Source organism: Marmota monax, unplaced genomic scaffold, assembly GCF_021218885.2.
Source record: "Marmota monax isolate L192 unplaced genomic scaffold, Marmota_monax_Labrador192_F-V1.1 WCK01_AAM20220418_F8-fsc00024, whole genome shotgun sequence".
NCBI lineage: Eukaryota > Metazoa > Chordata > Mammalia > Rodentia > Sciuridae > Marmota > Marmota monax.
In genome coordinates this window covers 35,503,043-35,519,221 of record NW_026695224.1, presented here as the reverse complement: position 1 = coordinate 35,519,221, position 16,179 = coordinate 35,503,043, and the positions used below count along the sequence as shown (strand labels likewise).

Genomic DNA, 16,179 nt, shown 5'->3' with positions numbered 1-16,179 from the left:
CCATGGCGCCCAGGCCCGTCTCCACCCAGGGCTGCGCACAGACTTCTTGCCCGATGGGACCTGCGGGTGGGGAGTCTGAAGTGAAGGAGTGCAGACGTCACTGCGTCGAACCCATTTAATGGCACAGTCACAGCCGGAATGAACAAGCGTCTAAGAAAGTGGCCCCTCGTCCCGGGGTTGCTGAGAAGCAGGGCAGTGGAGCAGCCTGAGGCCGGGGGGCGGCCGGGCAGGCGCTCAGCACCAGGAGGAGGAGCAGCCTTCCAGCCCACCCAGACCCTGGGATGCCCAGCTCGGGGCACTGCGCAGATGGCCGCTGGAGTGGCCCTGCTCCAGGCACATAAATAACAATAAATACACATAAATAACGGGCCCTCGGCAGGGGCGCCTGGTCCCGGGCAGCAGGCTGGCGTCACGGTGCCGACCTGGGCAGGACGCAGGTGCAGCCCACGGGCACGCGGATGAACTCTGTGTGGAAGGCAAAGGCCCCTGGCGAGGTGGCCTCCGCCCCGTCGGGGGAGCAGGGCCTGCGGCGCAGAACCAGCAGGCTCTGGTGAAGCCGCACGGAGTTGAGCGCGGCCGTCTCCTGGCCCGTCCTGGTGCTGATGCAGCCGCGGCACAGGCACTCGGCGAAGGCCAGCTTCTGCGGGTAGCGGCTCTCGTCCGTGTCGATGCTGTGGGGACAGGACAGTGAGGCTTCTCCGTGTCAGCACTCCAGGCTCCGCCTGCTCCCTGCCAGGAGGCCCCTGTGCTCGGGAGCCGGGGCTCGGGGTGACCATCCCTGCCCCCATGGCCTCCGAGAGCACAGGGTTGGGGTTTGGGGGTCGGAATCTTCCTGGGGGTCTGGGGGCCGATATCTGGGCTGAGGTCCTGTCAGAAGACAGAGCCTCACTTCCTTGGCTGGGGTGGACGGGGTGGACCGAGGGGTCAGGATGAAGACACTGAGGGCCACAGCACAGGGACCGCCCCCCGCCCCGCAGCCCTCACCGGTATCTCCAGGGCGAGATGGAGCGCTGGTGAGTGTCAGCTGTCAGGACCTCCTCTGGCCGCAGCACGGGGCACTGAGGCCCAGCCAGGGCCCCCTGGGGCTGCCGCCTGTGGCCCTCCGCCTCCAGGCTGGACACCAGGGCCACAGGCAAGGCCTGCTCCCACCTGGCACTTCGAGCCAGCAGGTGAGGGGGGGGCTGGCCGTCGGGCAGTTCCTCAGCTGAGTAGCAGCGCGGGGTCCTGTGGGGGTGTGGGGCCCCCCAGAGTGGGTGGCTGTGGTGGGCTCGGCTGGTGGGCAGCCAGGTCAGAGGCAGGATGCCCAGGAGAAGCTGGAGGACAGGCATGTGGTCAGCCCGGGTCACGGCCAGGACACCTCACTCCTGCCAGCCTGCCGGCCTCCAGGTGGAAAGACCCGGCTCAGCCTGCCCCGCAGATGGGGAGACTGAGGCCAGAGACCACCCCTGGCTCTAGGGCAGCCACACCCAGGGCTCCGGCTCTCCCTCCCCAGGTGGGGTGTCCCGGACCCTTCCCAGCACCCATCTTGGGGCCCAGAGCCCCACCGGGCCAGGCTGCACCCCTGTGGCGGGGCGGCCTGGCTCACCAGCACAGTGGTGGTGGCGGCGGTGACGGCAGGCATGGCTTGGCACAGCCTCACACCTGGGCGGCCCGGGGTGCACCTGGCGAGGCCCCAGCTGCCCGGTTCTTTATACTGGGGCCACACCTGGGGAAAATCCGGCCGTCGCTTCCTCCTGGGATGGGCCCAGCCCCTGGCACTTCCTCCTCCTGTCCCATGGGTTCCCCGGAGCACAGGAATCACTGCACCCGCCCTGCCGCGCCCCCAGCAGGGATGGCGTCACAGATGCGCGGGGCAGTGAGGCCCCCTCCCCACCTACAGGGAGCAGTGGGCCCCAGGGCAGCTCTGCCCTCTGTTTTCGCCCTTGCATACCTACTGTGGCGGGGAGCTCACTGTCCATTCTGGTTCCCAGGACTGTTCTAACAGTGCCACAAGCTGTGTGGCTTTAAACAAGTGACTTTGTCTGCATGTGGTCTGGAGGCCAGAATCCTGAAGTCCAGGTGGACAGCGCTGAGCTACTCTGGGTTCTCTGAGGGATCTGCCGGCCTCCCATAGCTTCTGGTGCCTCTGACAACCCTCAAGCCCCCTGGCCTTTGGCTGCAAGGTCCCCATCTGGCTCAGAAGTCACATGCTGCTCATGGGCCCCTCTCTGTGGCTCTCTTTGGTCTTATAAGGACACGGATCATTGAATTTGAGCCCATTCTAGTCCCATCTTTCTTTATTTCTTTTTTTTCTTTAATATCTATTCTTAAGTTCTAGGTGGACACAGTGTCTTTACATTGATGTGGTGCTGAGGACCGAGCCCGGGGCCTCGGGCATGCTCACTGAGCGCTCTGCCACTGCGCCCCAGCCCCAGCCCTGGAAACCCCTTTCTGATCACATCAAAGCCAAGACCTTCCCACAGGATGGGGGCAGGTTCCCGATGGTGGGTTAAGAGAGGACGGAACTCTTTGGCGGACACAGTAGAGCCGCTCTAGTTCCCTGCTGTGGTCAGCCCAGGTCAGGGGGGATCCCCGGGCTGACACCTGCTTCCTGCAGGGTTGACTCCAGCCCCCAGCCCCCCTGGGGGCAGCACTAGCTCCTCAGGGCAGGGACTGTGCCTCCCACTGTGCCTGGCACAAGAGCCATGCCCACGTCCCAGGTGCTCCAGCAGTGACCCACAAAGGGACGCAGGGAAGAGCCCTGACCCCAGCCCCAGGGCCCCTGAGGTCACTGCCTGCCGCCTGTACTAGGAGCACCCGAGGGACCCCAGGCCCCCAGCTGCTCCTGGGCAGAAACTCCAGGCTCCTTGGCCACCTCTCTGCAGGTGGAGCCCGGCCAAGGGCGGGCAGCACTTCCCTGCTGGGATCTCTGGTACTGGGACCTCTGGGGGGGCCCAGGGTCAAGACCTGCCAGGTGCCCCCGGGAAGCCCCTTCCCAAATGCCCGTAGGGGCCTGCAGCTGGGCGCCTGAGATGTTCTGTGCCTCTCCCCAGCTGGCAGGGCCTGACCTCCGGATCCACACGTCCAGCCCCTGGGGACCCCAGTGGACATGGTGCTGGGGGCTCAGGAGGCTTCTGGGTGCTCTGGTTCAAGTCTCGGGCCTTCCTGCTTCAACACTTGTCTTTGGGTCACAGTGTCTGTGTCAGGGTGGCGAACCCCACAGGAGGAAGACGTGTGTGAGAGAGACAGACTTAAGGAGAGTGAAGGCTGGGGCCGCCATGTTCACAGGTGCCTTTGCGGTAGAGCAGGTCTCTCCTGGGAGCGCGGGCAGGGAAGGGAGCAGCAGGTCCCAGCCCCTTCAAGGACCGGAGCCTCCTGCAGTAGGCAGTCAGCTCAACCTTACCTTGAAGGCAAGGAGAAGCTGGAGGGGAGATGGTCCCTCCTCAGAAGGTCCACGTGGAGCCAGGGACCCCTCCCGTGCCACCTCTCCCAGAGCTCTGGGTCTGTCCACGGGCTCAGGCCCAGGTCAGGGTGATGTCAAGACAGCCCACCTGTGCCCCAGACCAGGGAGGACTGAGACACCTATGGCAACTGCCGGGTGCCAGCTCCTGCCATGGTCCTGGCCTTCACAGCAGGGAGACGGGCTCCGGGGGCAGTGGCTGGCTCCGGGCTGCACTGCGGGCGGGCAGAGCTGGGTCCCGGCCTCTGCAGGATGGTTGCTGGCCCCAGCCAGGCCCACCTTTCCCGGTCCTCTTCCTTTCCCAGGAGCACACAGGGCCTGGATTCTCAGGACAGAGGGCGACACTGAGGGGTTGGTGTGGGGCCCTGGGTCCCCCAGTACTGAGAGGCGGAGAATGCCTGATCCCAAGCTGTCCACTTCATGGTGGCCAACCCAGAGCCAACCAGAATGAGGCCGCTGGGCCACTCAGGCCAAGCGGGCGGGGAGGGACCTGCCTATTCCCAGCCAGTCTCCAGTCTAGAGCTGAGTCCCACGCAGCAGGGGCGCCCCTGCCTGGCCAGGCACCTCCGGGGAAGAGGGGCTGCGCGGACGGGGTCAAGTTTGCCCCTGCCTGTGTCGCTACCTTATGACCTCGAGTCCACCTGCTCCGCCCTGGAGGGGGTGTTTCCGCGTTTTCCGATTTTTGCGGGGGGCACTGGGATTGAACTGGGGGTGCCCTACCACTGAGCCACACCCAGCCCTTTGAATTTTCTTTACTTTGAGACAGGGTCTCGCTAAGCTGCCCTTGCTGGGCTCCAGCGGAATCCTCCTGCTTCAGCCGCGGGAGCTGCTGGGATTACAGGCGGGCGCCGCCTGCCCGGCTGCATTTTCCGTGTCAATGGCCGAGTGGGAGCCCTCTCCGCGCAGGTGACTTGGGGGACACCACCCGAGGGCAAGGCTCTGCGGACACCGCCCGAAGGCAAGGGCGCGGGCGGCCTGGCTTCCTTGGCGGAGACTCGCGCACAAGTCCAGGGTTGGGCAAGACTGGACAGCCAGACAGAGGGCGGCAGAGGGGCGGTGGCCGGCCGGGCCCCACCCACCCAATCAGGCCCCGCCCCAGAGGCTGCCCCGGACTGGCAGGGCAGCGAGAGCTGCTCGCCCGCGGAGGAGAGCAGCGGCCCCCACCAGGGCAGGGGTCCCGTCGGCCTGTCCCTCGGCCTAGGATGAGGCTGCACCTCCCGCTGGGCTGGGTTCCAGCCAGTAGCTCAGCTGGCTGCTGCCCAGTGGCGGCCTGTTGTGGCGACCCCTGCAGGTGGGGTGTGCAGGCCACGCAAAGGGTGCAGGAAACCGGCACAGCTGGCCTTTCGCTGCCATGCCCCTTCCACAAAGAGGCCCCTGTCCCAGTGCCCGCCTGGAAGGTGCTCACCACTTAGACCGGAGAGGGGGGCAGTGAGGTCGGGGTGAGGCCTTCAACCTTCCTGAGCCCCTGAAGGGCACCCCATCCTGGCCTGAGGAGGTTGGACACCCAGAGCATGGACAGCTGCCCTCAGCGAGAAGCTCAAACCCAGTTTTGGTCTGAGGGGACCTGGCAGGGCTCCCAGGAAGGCCAGGGTGGGGGCCAGAGCAGAGGGGGTCTCTCCTGGTCTGCTGCAGACCCTTGGGCTGTGTCCCTGGCTGTGGCTCCGGCCTCTGAAAGCCATCCCTCAGAGAACAGGAGTTCCCCTGCACCTGGCTTTGACCTGATGGCATCTCAGATAGACCTTGGGAAAGTCCTTGGGCAGCCAGGCATCTTGGCACACACCTACCATCCCTGGGAAGCAGCACTGCGGGTTGAAAGCCAGCCTCAGCAATTCAGCGAGGTCCTAAAGCAACTCAGGAAGACTCTGTCTCTAAACAAAAAAAATATAAAAAAGGGCTGGGGATGTGTCTCAGTGGTTAAGCACCACTGGGTTCAATTCCTGGTAACCTCCCCTCCCAAAAAAAAGTCCTTGGGCACACATTCGAGGTCACTGACACAAGAACAATCTCAGGGCCTTTAAATGGATGTTACATGGAACCCAGCTGGGCAGGTTAGTCACCAGCAGGGTCCCTGTTTCCAGCGCCACTCCACACCGCAGTGCCCTCAGCCTGTTACCCAGGGCCAGGACCTCAGGCCACTGCCTGCACAGGGCCCTGCAGGTGAGAACAGAGGAGGTCTGGCGCTGCCCTGGAGGCCACAAGTGGGGCACCTAGCACCACGGGCAGGAGCACCAGGCACCACAAGCCTGTCTGGGCCCCAAACCTGCACACACACACACACACCTGGTAGGGGTCTAGTGACATGTTCAAAGTAGGTGACAACTAGCTTTGTGGCTCAAGGGCAGCCCAACCTGGTCTGCTTGCCTAGTCCAGGGCCTGCTGCTGTGAAAGGGGCCACCAGCTCAGACCGGGCCAGAAGTGAAGGCAGAGCCCTGGCTACAGGCTCGAGGCTGAGGGCAGATGGAGCAGCCCACCTCTCCAGGGTGGGCCACCCCAGCAGGAAGAGGCTGACTCAGCCCCCACTGTGTCTTGTTCTCCTGCTTCTGCGGGACAGAACATAGGATACCGGGCAGGGTGCGGGGTGCATGCAGGGCAGGTGCCGGTGCAGGGTGAATGCAGGGAGGGCATGGATGCAGGGAAGAATCAGGTGCATGCAGGGCAGGGTGTGGGTGTAGGGCAGGGCACGGGTGTAAGGCAGGGTGTGGGATGCATGCAGGGCAGGGTGCCAGGTGCATAAAGGGCAGGGCGCAGATGCAGGACAGAGTCAGGTGCGTGCAGGGCAGGGCACGGGGTGCAGGGCAGGGTGCAGATGCAGGACAGAGTCAGGTGCATGCAGGGCAGAGTACATGACACAAGGCAGAGTTCAGGGTGCATGACACAAGGCATGGCACAGGCAGAGCATGGGCACTGGGCAGGGCACAGGGCAGACTAGAGTGCACAGGGAAGAGTGTAGGGTGCAGGATGCAGGGTGCAGGGTGCAGGATGCAGGGCAGGGTGCAGGATGCAGGGCAGGATGCAGGGCAGTGTGCAGGATGCAGGATGCAGGGCAGGGTGCAGGATGCAGGGCAGGGTGCAGGATGCAGGATGCAGGATGCAGGGTGCAGGGTGCAGGATGCAGGGTGCAGGGTGCAGGGTGCAGGATGCAGGGCAGGGTGCAGGATGCAGGATGCAGGGCAGGGTGCAGGATGCAGGGCAGGGTGCAGGATGCAGGGCAGGGTGCACCAGGCCTGGTGCCTGGCTGGAGGGACGGAGACAGGTAACGTACACACACAAAACACCACGAAGGCCAGGAAACTGCTTATCAAAATATTTTATTTTAGGAGATCCCTCAAAAAAAGACCCTCCACATTAGACAGACACCCCAATACCCTTGGCCTTTTTTTTTTTTTTTCCTTTTTAAATCAACTAAAACAAATTGATGCTTCAAATAAGACAGGAAATATTCCCAATCAGACTTCAGTCAAGAATATATATATACTTCTGATCCGGGTGGTGAGGGAGAGGAAGATGTGCCGGGGTTCACCAAGTGCTCAGGTCTTGTCCCCATGGAGGCTTGCTGGAGAGGCGCCCAGCGAGGAGGCTGCCTCGGCAGGTGGAGACAGGAGGCAGGAGGGCATCGCAGGCTGGGCCACGTCTGGGACTTATAATTTACATAAGACCACGCCTCGTCCAGGCAGGCCTGTCTGTCTGCTGGTGGGACTTCTGCTCGGGAGGGACTGATCCTTCTGGAGGGGGAGGCCGGGACTCAGCATCATCTTCATTTTGTGTGTGGCTTCTTTTCCAGCTGAGAAACTTTTTTTATTCTTTTTTTAATTTTTAAAAAGAATCACAGCCAAAATAAGACATTAACTGCAAAATCCGAAATGGCTGCGCTTACCCTATTATATAAAAACACGAGTCACTCCAGGCGCCAGCCGGGCCTACACCTTCCCGGGGATCTTGGCCCGCTTGCGAGCAATGGCGTCCTCCACCGCCTTGAGCTGCTTCAGGAGCTCCTCCCGCCGCGACAGCGTGCTAGCCTTCCCGGACTTGGCACTGGCTGCAGCTGTGTCTGTGGCCTTGCCGGGCACGCTGGTCACCTTGCTGGAGCTCTTGGACTGGGGTGACAGCTGGCGCTTCCTGCAGGGATGGGAAGGCGGAGATGTGAGGTGCTTCCTGGCAGGTGGAAGGCTGGAGCACACCCAGGGCTCCCTCCTAGGGGGAAAGGACTGGGAGAGTCCTGGGCTGGCCTGGTGCACCTGGTCATTCTGGTCATCTACCCTCTCTGAGGTCCACCTCAAGAACTCTCTGTGCCCAGCGCCCTGGGCTTCTTAAGGAACAAGATCGAGTACTCAGGCTCTGGCTGGGCTGCGTTGGCTGCCCTACGCCCTCTCCTGGTGGCCTCGGCAGTTGCTGGCAGGGTGGGGGCCAAGGGGTAGGGGTGGGGGGAGATGCAGCAGGCCCAGGAGGACGCACCTGTCTGTGGGGACCAGGGGGGCTTTGGAGTTCTGGCCGCGTTGCCGCTCCGGCTTCGGGGAGCTCAGCCTCCCTCCTGACTTCCGGTCCCGAGAACCTGGCAAGAGGGAAGAGAGTGTGACCATCGCCTGCTTACGCAGAGGTGGCGCACAGGAGGGCCTTGCCACAGGCCTGGGGCCCAGCTCCAGAGCCCAGGGCAGTTCAGCACACTTCCGCTTTTACCAGGAACAAAGCAGGAAGGGAGCCAGGGACAGAGAGGAGCAAGCTGAGTGCTGGGTGCTGCAGCCTGGCCTGGAGCTGCGCCCAACCCTGGCATCCTGGCATCTGGCAACACGGGACGGCAGGAGAGCACGCCCCTTTAAACACCAGAAGCAGAACCAAGAGACTATGAGTGTTCTATGCCACTGCCACGGGAGGAAGCCCTGGACTTGGAGGAGTGGAGTGAGAGCACTGGAGGTCAGTGCCTGGCTCAGGTCCACAGGCTCCTGGACAAACCCAGGGTCATGCAACCTTAGGCAAGGACAGTAAAGGCTGCTCCTAGGCCGGCCCTCCAGGGTGCAAGTCCACCTTGGGTGCTTGGGCAGAAGTGGCAGTTTCCTTCTCCTGGGGCCTTCCTGTGAGGGGCCCAGGCCCCCTACCTGTAGGTGGACACCACCTTAGGGGAGGATGCCTGGGTTTTGGCTCTACCCCTCAAAGCCAGCCAGCAAGACTGTCTCTGCCTGGGTCTGGGCCTCTCCAAGCAGGGTCTGGGGATGGCTGGGCCCCTGAGACCCTTTAGGTTTCTGTGGTTAAACAGTGACATGGAAACACTGTTCTTTTCTCACGTGTCGCACAGGACTGGAGGTCTGCAGAGGCTACAGGACAGGCCAGCCAGGGGACAAGAGCCCCTTGTCTTTTGCCAGACAGATGGTAAAGACACTTGCAGAAAAGATGAACACACTCTTCATTTTGTTTTGGAAGATGGTTGCTTTTCATAAAAAACGGTATTTATGTTGAAAGACGGTGGTTTATGATTGGTAATTTTTGGGCAGTGCCAATGGTGGGAACCCAGGGCCTCCTACATACTAGACAAAACCTACGCCTGGAGCTACACCCCGGCCTTAAAACACAAACAAATGTGGGGAGCCCCTCTGGATGACCCACGCCTTCCATGCTGAAGCAAGAGGCTCTGAGCCATCACTACATTTCGTGGTGACTTGGGCGTTGTCCTGGTTCAGGAAGTTGAGGGCGTGTCTTCAGGTGTCACCCCTGGGGTTGAGCTCCGTTCACCTGCTCCTTTGTAACACTGCCCCTTTGCCCTATTTGGGATAGAATGTTCCATGGAAGCTCCCTTTGTGTGTCCCCTTCTCTTGCTCTGCCCTTGGGTGTGGCCTTCCTAGATGTCAGTCAACCTGCTGACAGCAGACATCAAGAAGCTAGACTCAGCCCCTGAAACCTGACCCCTGGCCTCATTTGAATGGCTTCTCCTCAATAAAAGGGGTCAGCAGTGCTCTCCCCGACCCCTAAGGTCAGAGGAGCCCTCATAGGACCCCAAAGAAAAAGGTATCCCTGTCTCTTGTGTGGTTATTTTGTGCAGCCCAGTTCCCCAAGAGTGACCCTGAGTGTTTTAGTCGCGTGGAACGTGACAAAAAAATGTTATTTATTTTTGGTACTGGAGAGTAAACTCAGGAGCACTTTATCACTGAGCTACACCCTTAGCCCTTTTGACCTCTTTTTTTCCCCCCTTGGGGGTGCCAGGGATTGAACTCAGGGGCCCTCAACCACTGAGCCACATCCCAACCCTATTTTGTATTTTATTTAGACACAAGGTCTCACTGAGTTGCTTAGCACCTCGCTGTTGCTGAGGCTGGCTTGGAACTTGCGATCCTCCTGCCCCAGCCTCCCGAGCCTCTGGGATCATAGGCGTGGGCCATCACGCTCAGCCCTTTTTATTCCGAGTCAGAATTTTGCTCAGATGCCCAGGTTGACCTTCATCTTGTGACTCTCCTGCCTCAGTCTCCCAAGCTGCCGGGGTCAACACCACCTTAGGCCCTGTTATTTTAAAGTAGATAAATATTTATAAACATCTCCACGTTCCAGTTTCCAATGCTATAAATACTGATGGATACATCGCACACAATTCTTCGGGATTCTCCTTGCTGGTTTTCAAGAGAAGACGGGATGCTGAGAACCCCTGGGCTGCGTTGGCCGGGGCCTGAGGCTCACCTCGGTCTGGGGATAAGTTGGCCCTCTTGGCTGGAGGACTTTGCCTGTCTTTCTCTGATGGTTCATACCGCTTCCTGCTTCCTTTGTCAGCCGCCTGAAACAACACAGAACCATGAGGCGGCAGGCCTGGGCTGCCACCCTGTACTCGGCTGCTCCCCGGTCCCTCCTGAGCCTCCCCCACCACATGACTCTGTGGCCCCCGCCACTGCCAGGGGATCCTCGGCCCCACAGGAGGTGGTGCAGAGCCTGGTGGGCCTGATGCTGCTCCGTGGGAACTGGCTGGCCACAGGAGTCCTAAGAGGCCATCTGGGCTGCAGCTCCTGGGGGCTGACTGCCCAGAGGTGCTGCCTGCACATGCCTAGGCTGTCCCGGTGTGAAAGAGGCCACTGGCTAGCCCTCTCTGAGAGCAGGCAGACTCTTGGTCCAGCCCAGCCCCTGGCCTCACCTTATTCAGCAGCGTCAGCTTGATTTCCTTGTGGGCAACGAAGGAGCCCTGCTGTGGCTGCCCGGGGGGTGCCTGCTGGGGCGCTGAGGGCTGCTGGGAGGACTTCCCGCCTGCCGGGAGCTTCGAGGACTTGGGCGGCTGTGTGGACCCATCTCTCTTCCGCTTTTCTTCCTTAACACCATCTTCCTTCTTTGATTTTCCTGCCAATCAATGATACCTCTCAGCCACAGGAGCGTCCCCACAGGTTCCTGTGTGCACCTCGACCATCAGGCACCATGGACACCCAAAGAGCTTCTCCCAGGCCTGCCCCGAAGGCACCCCCAGAACACCAGGGCCCAGCCTACCTCTCTCCTTCTTGGTCTGGGCTGGGGTGGGGGACCGAGAGCTGGCTGAGGACACAGGACTGGCCAGGTCTGCATACATGTCCTCTGAGTCCACACTGTGCACTGAGCTGCTGCTCGAGGTGGCGCTGGACACCGAGGAGACACTGCTCACGCTCAGGGACCTGGACACACAAGCACAGCTGTGCCTCAGTCTCAACCATGGGTCTGGACTGCAGGCTACAAGGAGGGGTGACAGTGGGTTTCTATGGCCACCCTGACCCAGATTTCCCACTTATGGAGTGTGTACTCATGGAACATGAGGTTTCAGGGGGACTCTGAGGGGCTCAAAGGTGCTCCACAGTGAAGGGGTGGCCACACCACCGAACCAGGGTCTCTGCTTCACTAAGGAAGGGTGGCCCCGTGTGCTGGGGAGGAACACGGGAGACGGCAGGTCTGAGCCTACAGTGAAATCAGAACGGGGGTGGTGGCTTCACCGCCTGGGGCGTGCCCTGTGGTGCTGCCACACGCAGGCTCCACACAGCACAGGCACGCGGCCCCAACCCGCCCCACCCACCAGCTGGCACAGCGCTTCCTGACGGTCAGGCGCTGCAATGGCACACAGGAAAGGAGACAAGAGGCCCAAACGTTTTCCATCTTCTTCGCTACTGAAGACTCAACTCAGGGCCACTGAGCCCCATCCCAGCTGTTTCTATTTTTCATTTTGAAACAGGGTCTCACTAAGTTTCTGAGGCTGACTTTGAACTTGCCACCCTCCTGCCTCAGCCTCCCAAGCCTCTGGGGTCACAAGCATGGCCACTATGCCAGGCTTTTTTTTTTTAATTCCTCAAAACACCTCAGACATGTTCAGAAACAGCTGGACACATGGACAAACCGCCTGCTGCCTGGAAATGGAAGGAGTCCGGGGTAAGGCCAAGGGCTGGCGGGCTTTCACGCTCCTTCCCAGCAGCACAGCCCTTCTCAAGCACCTCCCCTCAGGTTTCCTGGGACGGGACCTGGACCAGCCTTGCTCTGCCCCTCTGGGATGCGCCCTGGCCACCTGGCCTCCTAGCCCACAGCCGGGTGCTCTCATGTGAGGTCAGCGTCCTGAGCCACAGCCCTCCCGAGGGACTCTACTGAGGCCCACCCTTTGCAGCCCTGGAGCCTAGGCCTGTCAGGGTTGGGTAAACCTTGCATGATGGAGCCCCTGTGTGGCCAGCCTGCCTGGGGAGGGACAGAGGCCAAGGTGGACGGGGAGTGGGGCTGAGTGAGTGACCTGGATCGGGAACTGGAGCCACTGTAGCTGCTGCCACTGCCGCTGCCACTGCCACTGAGCGTCCGCCTGCAACACAACAGCAGAGCCACTGCTTGGAGGCAGAGCCCTGGGCACGCAGGCCCGCCGCTGCCAGACACCTGCGCGCTGCTGGGTCTGCTGCTATCTTTCTGGGTGCAGCTTCCTCTCCAAGTAAGAAACCAAGTACCCACAGACAGCACCTGCAGCAGCACCGAGACAGCCCTCTCCCAGAAGCCTGGGGACCGTGGGCAGTGGTCACTCCACCCACTGTGCTCCGGGGAACCAAGGCTCGGTTGGGGCACACGACCAGCCAAAGCTGCAGAGGTCAAGGACAGGCTTTCTGGGTCTGGGCTCAGCTGATGGCCTCAGCTACTTGGCCCAAATGCCCTCCCCCACTCTGGAGTTCTGCCTCAGCATCTGCTCTGTGGCGGCACAGGACACAGCACCCCCAGGGAGACCAGAGCCTGAGCGCTCACCTCCGGGGGGGCGACCGGGCTTGTCGCTCCTTCCTCCTGGCTTCCCGGGGGTCTCCTGGCTTGGTGGGCTCAGGGGCAGGAGCAGTGGTTTTGGTAGCTTGTGGTGGGACGGGGAGTGGGACTGGCTTCTTCACCGACTTCTCTCTGTGATACAGAGAAGGCTCAGGACAGGGCTGGGGACGTGGCTGATGTCCCTGTGAAAGGCACCCACACCTCGGGGCTCTGGTAGATAGTGGAAGGACCTGAGTCCAGGATCTGAGCTTCTTGCCTCCACCCATCTTCCAGGGGCCATGCTTGCAGCCCAGTCACAAGCACAGAGCAGAAGACTGGGGAGGAGGTGGGGTCCCCAGACCTGAGCAGTGTGGACGGAGAACGGGGAGCTGGGGCGGCTCAGAACTCACCCTGTCTTCCCTGGGGGCGGTGCCGGTTCCCCCTTGGTTCTGGTGGGAGGTCTGTGTGGAGAAGGCGTGGGAGACGGGGATGGCGATGAGGAGAAGGACCGGGACCTGGGGAGCAAAGAGGACAATGAGGAGGGCCCCAGTGCTCAGCGCATTCCTTCACTGGCCAAGCCCAGAACACAGCCCCAGCCCATGGAGAATGTCTCAGACTTAAGTTTGGTTTCAGGTCACTCCACCATTTGTTAAAGAGACACCCTCAGAGTAGAAAGAAGAGTGCCGGGGCAGCTGTGCCCAGGAAGGCCCACGAGCCTGCATGCAGGATGCAAGGCTCGGGCTGGTTCCACAGCCCACAGAACGGCCAGCGAGCCGGCTACCTGGCCATGCGTTGCCGAGTGGACAGGGCTCTGGATCTGTCGGGGGACCAGAGAGGCCAGGGGCTGAAGGGGGCCCAAGGCACCAGGAGACAGGTATGGGTGACAAAGATCCACAAGCAGAGCAGGTCAAGGTGACAGGCACAGGCAGGGCTGGCAGCCATCTGACACAGTCTTAGTGTCAGCAGGGTAGACAAAGCACCAAGGACAAGATCCAGGATGCTGCTGTTTGTGAGGGGCGAGGAAGGCTCAGGCTTTCCCTGCTCAGCTGTTCCGTGCAGCCCCCACTGCAGCAGCACCAGCCCTGCAGTGCGGCCTCACGGGGCTCCCGCAGTCCCACCGCTGCTGCCTTCAGAGAACGGCATGGGGGAGGCTGGCCACAGAGGACCAGGAGGCACAGGGAGGGACTTTCAGGAGCTCCTACAGAGCCAGTGGCAGCCCTGTCAGCCACCTCCCAGACTGAGCTCCCCTCTCCAGTGCGCACCCTGCACCTGCCTCGGGGGACGTATAGCTGGTCCCAGCTCAGCAGCAGCAGGGCTCCAAGCACCCCTGAGGGCGGGCCAGTGCCCCACAGTGTCTGAGACGTTCTTCTCTTCAGGGGTGAGGAGACCACACACGAGGTGGTGTCATGCCTCCACATGGCCGTGACACACCCCTGCCCCCGTGGCACTCAGCAGAACAGGACAGGGAACCACTGCTCTGCCCTGACCACTCATCACAGCCCCCCTCTTGGCCTGGGAGCCCTGACCTTGGTGTTCGATGTCACTGCAGGGCTTTCTTCCTGGTACCTTGTTATCATCGTCAGCTGCACGCCCAGAGCAAAAATCACCTAACTCTTCGCCCACGGGACTTCCTAAGTCCGAAATTTCCAAACGGCCCAGCTTGGCCTCATGGTGTGAATATTTCTCCTCTACAACTCATCAGCCTCTTAAATGAAGCCCCACAGTATTTCCAGGGTGATGCTCTGACTGTCCTTTCCTGTCCTAACCACTCACACGAGGGCCCGTGTCAACCTGTCTCAGGTTCTATTGACTCTGTTGCAGGAACCAGCCAGGCCTGTGTCTGGGAGCACAGGTGCACCAGGACTGGCCCTGCAGCACCTCAGGTTAAGAACCCCACCTTTCCTGGCCTCACCAAGCGCAGTGTCGCAGGAGACAAGACAGTGTGCCGGTTCCCTCTGTTTCATGAAAACGCAACTGTGGACAACTGTGTGATCATCTTCTATGCAGGAAGGGGCACCACTGGGGGACACCAGATCATCATAGTAGGCACAGCTTATTCCAAGACACCTGGTGACGACGCTTCCCAGAGTGGCAGCTGCACACGTTTAAGTGGGGTCCTTTGTCCAGTGAGTGAGACCAGGATCCCTGTGCACACGCCCTGCTGGATGCCACTCTGCTGCCCCTCCCAGAAGATCCCACAGTGACCACGGTGCAGCAAGGTCCACGCGGAGCTGGAGCCTGGTGCTGGCCCTCTCCACTCCCACTGGCAGAGAGTGCCAGAGAGGGGCCACATCATTGGGTGCCTACAGGCAAGACAAACTGGACACGGAATACTGTGTATGTGCTTGTGGAATTTTCGAATCTTATCTAAAAGTGATAAAATGCCTATTTTCAAAGGGGAAACTACAACAAAAAGCTGAACGTTCTAGAACGATGGAAGCCTTCCATGTCTGCCATTCAATATGGTGCCATCATTAGCACAAGGCCACTGAACACCAGGAATGTGGCTTGTGCATGGTCCACCCAGTGGCCCTCTCTGTGCACAGGTGGTGTGGAGGACATGGCTGTGCGGGTGGCACCCTGGGACATGCTTGCAGGACAGGCTGCACCAGCTCTGTTGTGGTGCCGGGAATTGCCAGCGCCTTGCCACACCATTCTTCAGGCCACTAATGGGCACTGATTTACCCCAACAGCTGAAGACAGGCCCCACGAGACCTGTCTGGTGGCAGACACGACCTGCTGGCTCTGCCGCCAGCCCAGTAGGGGACGTACCTGGACCGGCTGCCTGAGAAGGAGCTGTGTCTGGAAGAGCGGCTGGAGTAGGAGCTGTAGGACGAGGACCGGGATCGGGACCGTGACGAGCCAGAGCCCGAGTAGGACGATGACCGTGAGGACGACCTGTGGGCCACAGAGAACGTGACTTCACCACCCCAGAGGACGGGCAGGGCCACCCTGCCCAGTGCAGATGGGATGCACAGCAGTGACACTCAGAGGTGCGTGTGCTCACACTCAGGCAGAGCCACACACAGGCACCCCGGCACTCGGACCCTCTTCCTGGCATCTGTGCAGGCGATGCATCCAGCCCCCTCCCTGGAGACCGGAGCAGAAACCAAGACCCGGTTCTGGAGCACGGGCACGCTGCGCCCAGGCCCTCCCCACCCACCTGCCACCTGCCTGTGCCCTGGAACCTCCTGCTCCTGCGGAGCTCTGCAGGGCCCACCCAGCCCCACTCTAACTCGGCTCACACCCAGAACCCACAGCATGGAGCTGCTGAGGCAAACTCCCTGAGAACCTGGCTGCCCGGCTCACAGTGTTCACAGCTCCTGTCTGCAGCCCCAGAACCTCCTTCTCAGGGCCTGGGGTGGCACATGACCCCCAGCAGCAGCCGGCCAGCCTGGTGTTTTGTTTTCCCTTCTGGGTCCCCCAGCCTGCCTGCTTCTGCTTCTTCTGGGGGAAGTAAAGACTTACTGAGGTTCTCAGCATCAGTCCTACCTGGTATCCCACTGCCCTGCCCTTGGGCAGCAACACACAGAGAGAGGCAGCCTGGTAGTAAGTGG

The 16,179-nt window shown here is 61.1% G+C and overlaps 2 protein-coding genes across 5 annotated transcripts in view; both read right to left on the bottom strand.

Moving 5' to 3' along the window:
* Nucleotides 1-409: 409 nt before the first annotated feature.
* On the bottom strand, nt 410-1,621 carry Il17c (interleukin 17C). The gene is made up of 3 exons (XM_046434575.1): nt 1,586-1,621; nt 985-1,313; nt 410-671 (listed from the first exon to the last, which is right to left on the bottom strand). Exons 1-3 carry the CDS (start codon nt 1,619-1,621, stop codon nt 410-412), a joined length of 627 nt encoding a protein of 208 aa, XP_046290531.1.
* Nucleotides 1,622-6,728: 5,107 nt separating this feature from the next.
* Nucleotides 6,729-16,179, bottom strand: part of Zc3h18 (zinc finger CCCH-type containing 18) — a 51,846-nt gene continuing 42,395 nt past the window's right edge. For all 4 annotated transcript variants that reach the window (XM_046434581.2, XM_046434582.2, XM_046434580.2 and 1 more), the window contains 9 exons: nt 15,395-15,520; nt 13,033-13,137; nt 12,632-12,775; nt 12,138-12,203; nt 10,886-11,046; nt 10,542-10,741; nt 10,097-10,190; nt 7,892-7,988; nt 6,729-7,555 (listed from right to left, as the gene is read on the bottom strand). In XM_046434581.2, the coding sequence (XP_046290537.1) occupies nt 7,357-7,555; nt 7,892-7,988; nt 10,097-10,190; nt 10,542-10,741; nt 10,886-11,046; nt 12,138-12,203; nt 12,632-12,775; nt 13,033-13,137; nt 15,395-15,520 (1,192 nt within the window). In that variant the 3' untranslated portion in view covers nt 6,729-7,356. The remainder of the gene's footprint in view (nt 7,556-7,891; nt 7,989-10,096; nt 10,191-10,541; nt 10,742-10,885; nt 11,047-12,137; nt 12,204-12,631; nt 12,776-13,032; nt 13,138-15,394; nt 15,521-16,179) is intronic.

What these genes read in the sequence shown, in the direction of transcription:
- Il17c (XM_046434575.1), bottom strand. Translation starts at nt 1,621, where the DNA reads ATGCCTGCCGTCACCGCCGCCACCACCACTGTGCTG. An exon ending in CCGCCACCACCACTGTGCTG is followed by an intron (nt 1,314 to 1,585) that starts GTGAGCCAGGCC and finishes CCTGTCCTCCAG; the next exon opens with CTTCTCCTGGGCATCCTGCC. An exon ending in ATCTCGCCCTGGAGATACCG is followed by an intron (nt 672 to 984) that starts GTGAGGGCTGCG and finishes CTGTCCCCACAG; the next exon opens with CATCGACACGGACGAGAGCC.